General features: G+C 47.7%; 1 protein-coding gene across 1 annotated transcript; it reads right to left on the bottom strand.

The window, feature by feature from the left end:
* Nucleotides 1-503: 503 nt before the first annotated feature.
* LOC126373467 (MAGE-like protein 2) lies at nt 504-1,470 on the bottom strand. The gene is made up of 2 exons (XM_050019626.1): nt 1,459-1,470; nt 504-1,355 (listed from the first exon to the last, which is right to left on the bottom strand). The coding sequence occupies exons 1-2, from the start codon at nt 1,468-1,470 to the stop codon at nt 504-506; spliced, it is 864 nt and encodes a 287-aa protein (XP_049875583.1).
* Between the last annotated feature and the right edge of the window lie 204 nt (nt 1,471-1,674).

The following is a 1,674-nucleotide window of genomic DNA, read 5'->3' on the forward strand; positions in this document are numbered from 1 at the left end:
TGACGTATATCTACTGGTTTTTTTTAATTGTTCCATTTTTCACTGTGATACTATCAGCCTAAAAGCTAGGTAATAAGGCTCTCCTTTTAAAAACTTACTGCATCAATAACTTCAAGTAGGTCGAAGCTCAAAATAAAGATTAAACACGTCGATGATTTGTTTTTGAGTAAGTAAATTACCACCATTTTCAACTAAGCATCAAGACTGCATGTAATTAAATTATTATATTACAGCTGCGTAACCAATCTTTTAATGAAAGTTATGAAATGCTCTGTACCATCGAAAGCTTTTCAGATAGATTTTTATACATACTTACTTACAAGTATAAGATTACGCCACGCCACGCCGTTTTAAGATTTTTATGAATTTGAATTAGAACGGAATGCAGTTCATTAGGAAAATAAGCAACACGAATTACAAATGAAATTTTATTTATCTATATACATCTAATGACTATCAGTATTTACAATTGACTATTTGGTACATCACGTTTGTTAGCTATTTCACCAGCAGCAGCTCTTCTTCTTGTAGTGAGTGACGTGCTTGATAATGTGGATAGGGTATGGCTTCCATACGGGCACGGGGACTTCGACGGCCTTCTCGATCGGGACGTGGATCTTCTTGATGACCTCATACGGCCTCTCGACGGGCACAGGCACCTTCCTGATCACTTCAACGGGCACGTGCCTGACGACTTCATAAGGAACAGGCCTCTCTACTTCGACGTGCTGGGTCCTCACTACAGGGTAGGGTACATGCTTAACGACGTCCACTTGGACGGGGTAGGGCTGCGGGACGGGGACGCGGACCTGCACGGGGACGGGCTGTGGTACGGGCTGGGGCACGGCCACCTGCACGTGACGAGTGACTTCAACGGGCACGCGGCGGACGACGTCCTGGATGACGGACTGAAGCTCATATCTGGTAGCGGCGGCGATGGGACGTCCGACAGTTACAGTGGTGCCGATTACACGTGGTGCTGGGGCGGCAGCGGCGCCGAGGTTGACACCACCAACAGCAGGGCCGGTTGGGAGGCCTCCTCGTGGTGGCAGAGTGGCATCGAGCTGCAGGCTACCTTCATTGTAAGGACCACTGGGGCCGGGCAGGGCGGGTCCAGCGTAGCCGGCTCCAGAGACGTCGGGCGGAGGCGCGGCGGGCAGGGTAGCGCCGGCGATCAGACCTCCGTCGCTGTGTGGAGGACCGTAAGACACGGCGGGCGCTCCGTACGAGGCGGAGGGCGCGCTATGGGCAGCGGCCGAGAAGGTGTCGTCGTAATGGCTGTGGTGGTCATGATGTCCAGACAGCAATCCAGCTCTTGCGGTGTACGCTACCGCGGACAGGAAGAATAACCTAACCTGTAACAATATGATGAAGGATTACATTATTTAAGTTAAATTTCTGCTGTATTTCTTTTCTGTATGTTTTTTTTTTATATATATTTTCATATCATAAACTTACAACAAATGCCATGGCTTTTAGCTAATCGCTTAAAAGCCAGCCTAAGAGAAGCTGTTGTCTCCTCCGAGTTTCGGTGGTTTGTGATTTGATAACGTAACGTCCAAGATATTTATACAAGTCAAAGTTGTCGCTGTTTCGATACAACGCCCATGAATAAATTAAACTAGAATCTGCGGCGGATGTCTCTATGTCCGATACGTCATTTGCTTTTCTATG

Source organism: Pectinophora gossypiella, chromosome 15, assembly GCF_024362695.1.
Source record: "Pectinophora gossypiella chromosome 15, ilPecGoss1.1, whole genome shotgun sequence".
Lineage (NCBI taxonomy): Eukaryota > Metazoa > Arthropoda > Insecta > Lepidoptera > Gelechiidae > Pectinophora > Pectinophora gossypiella.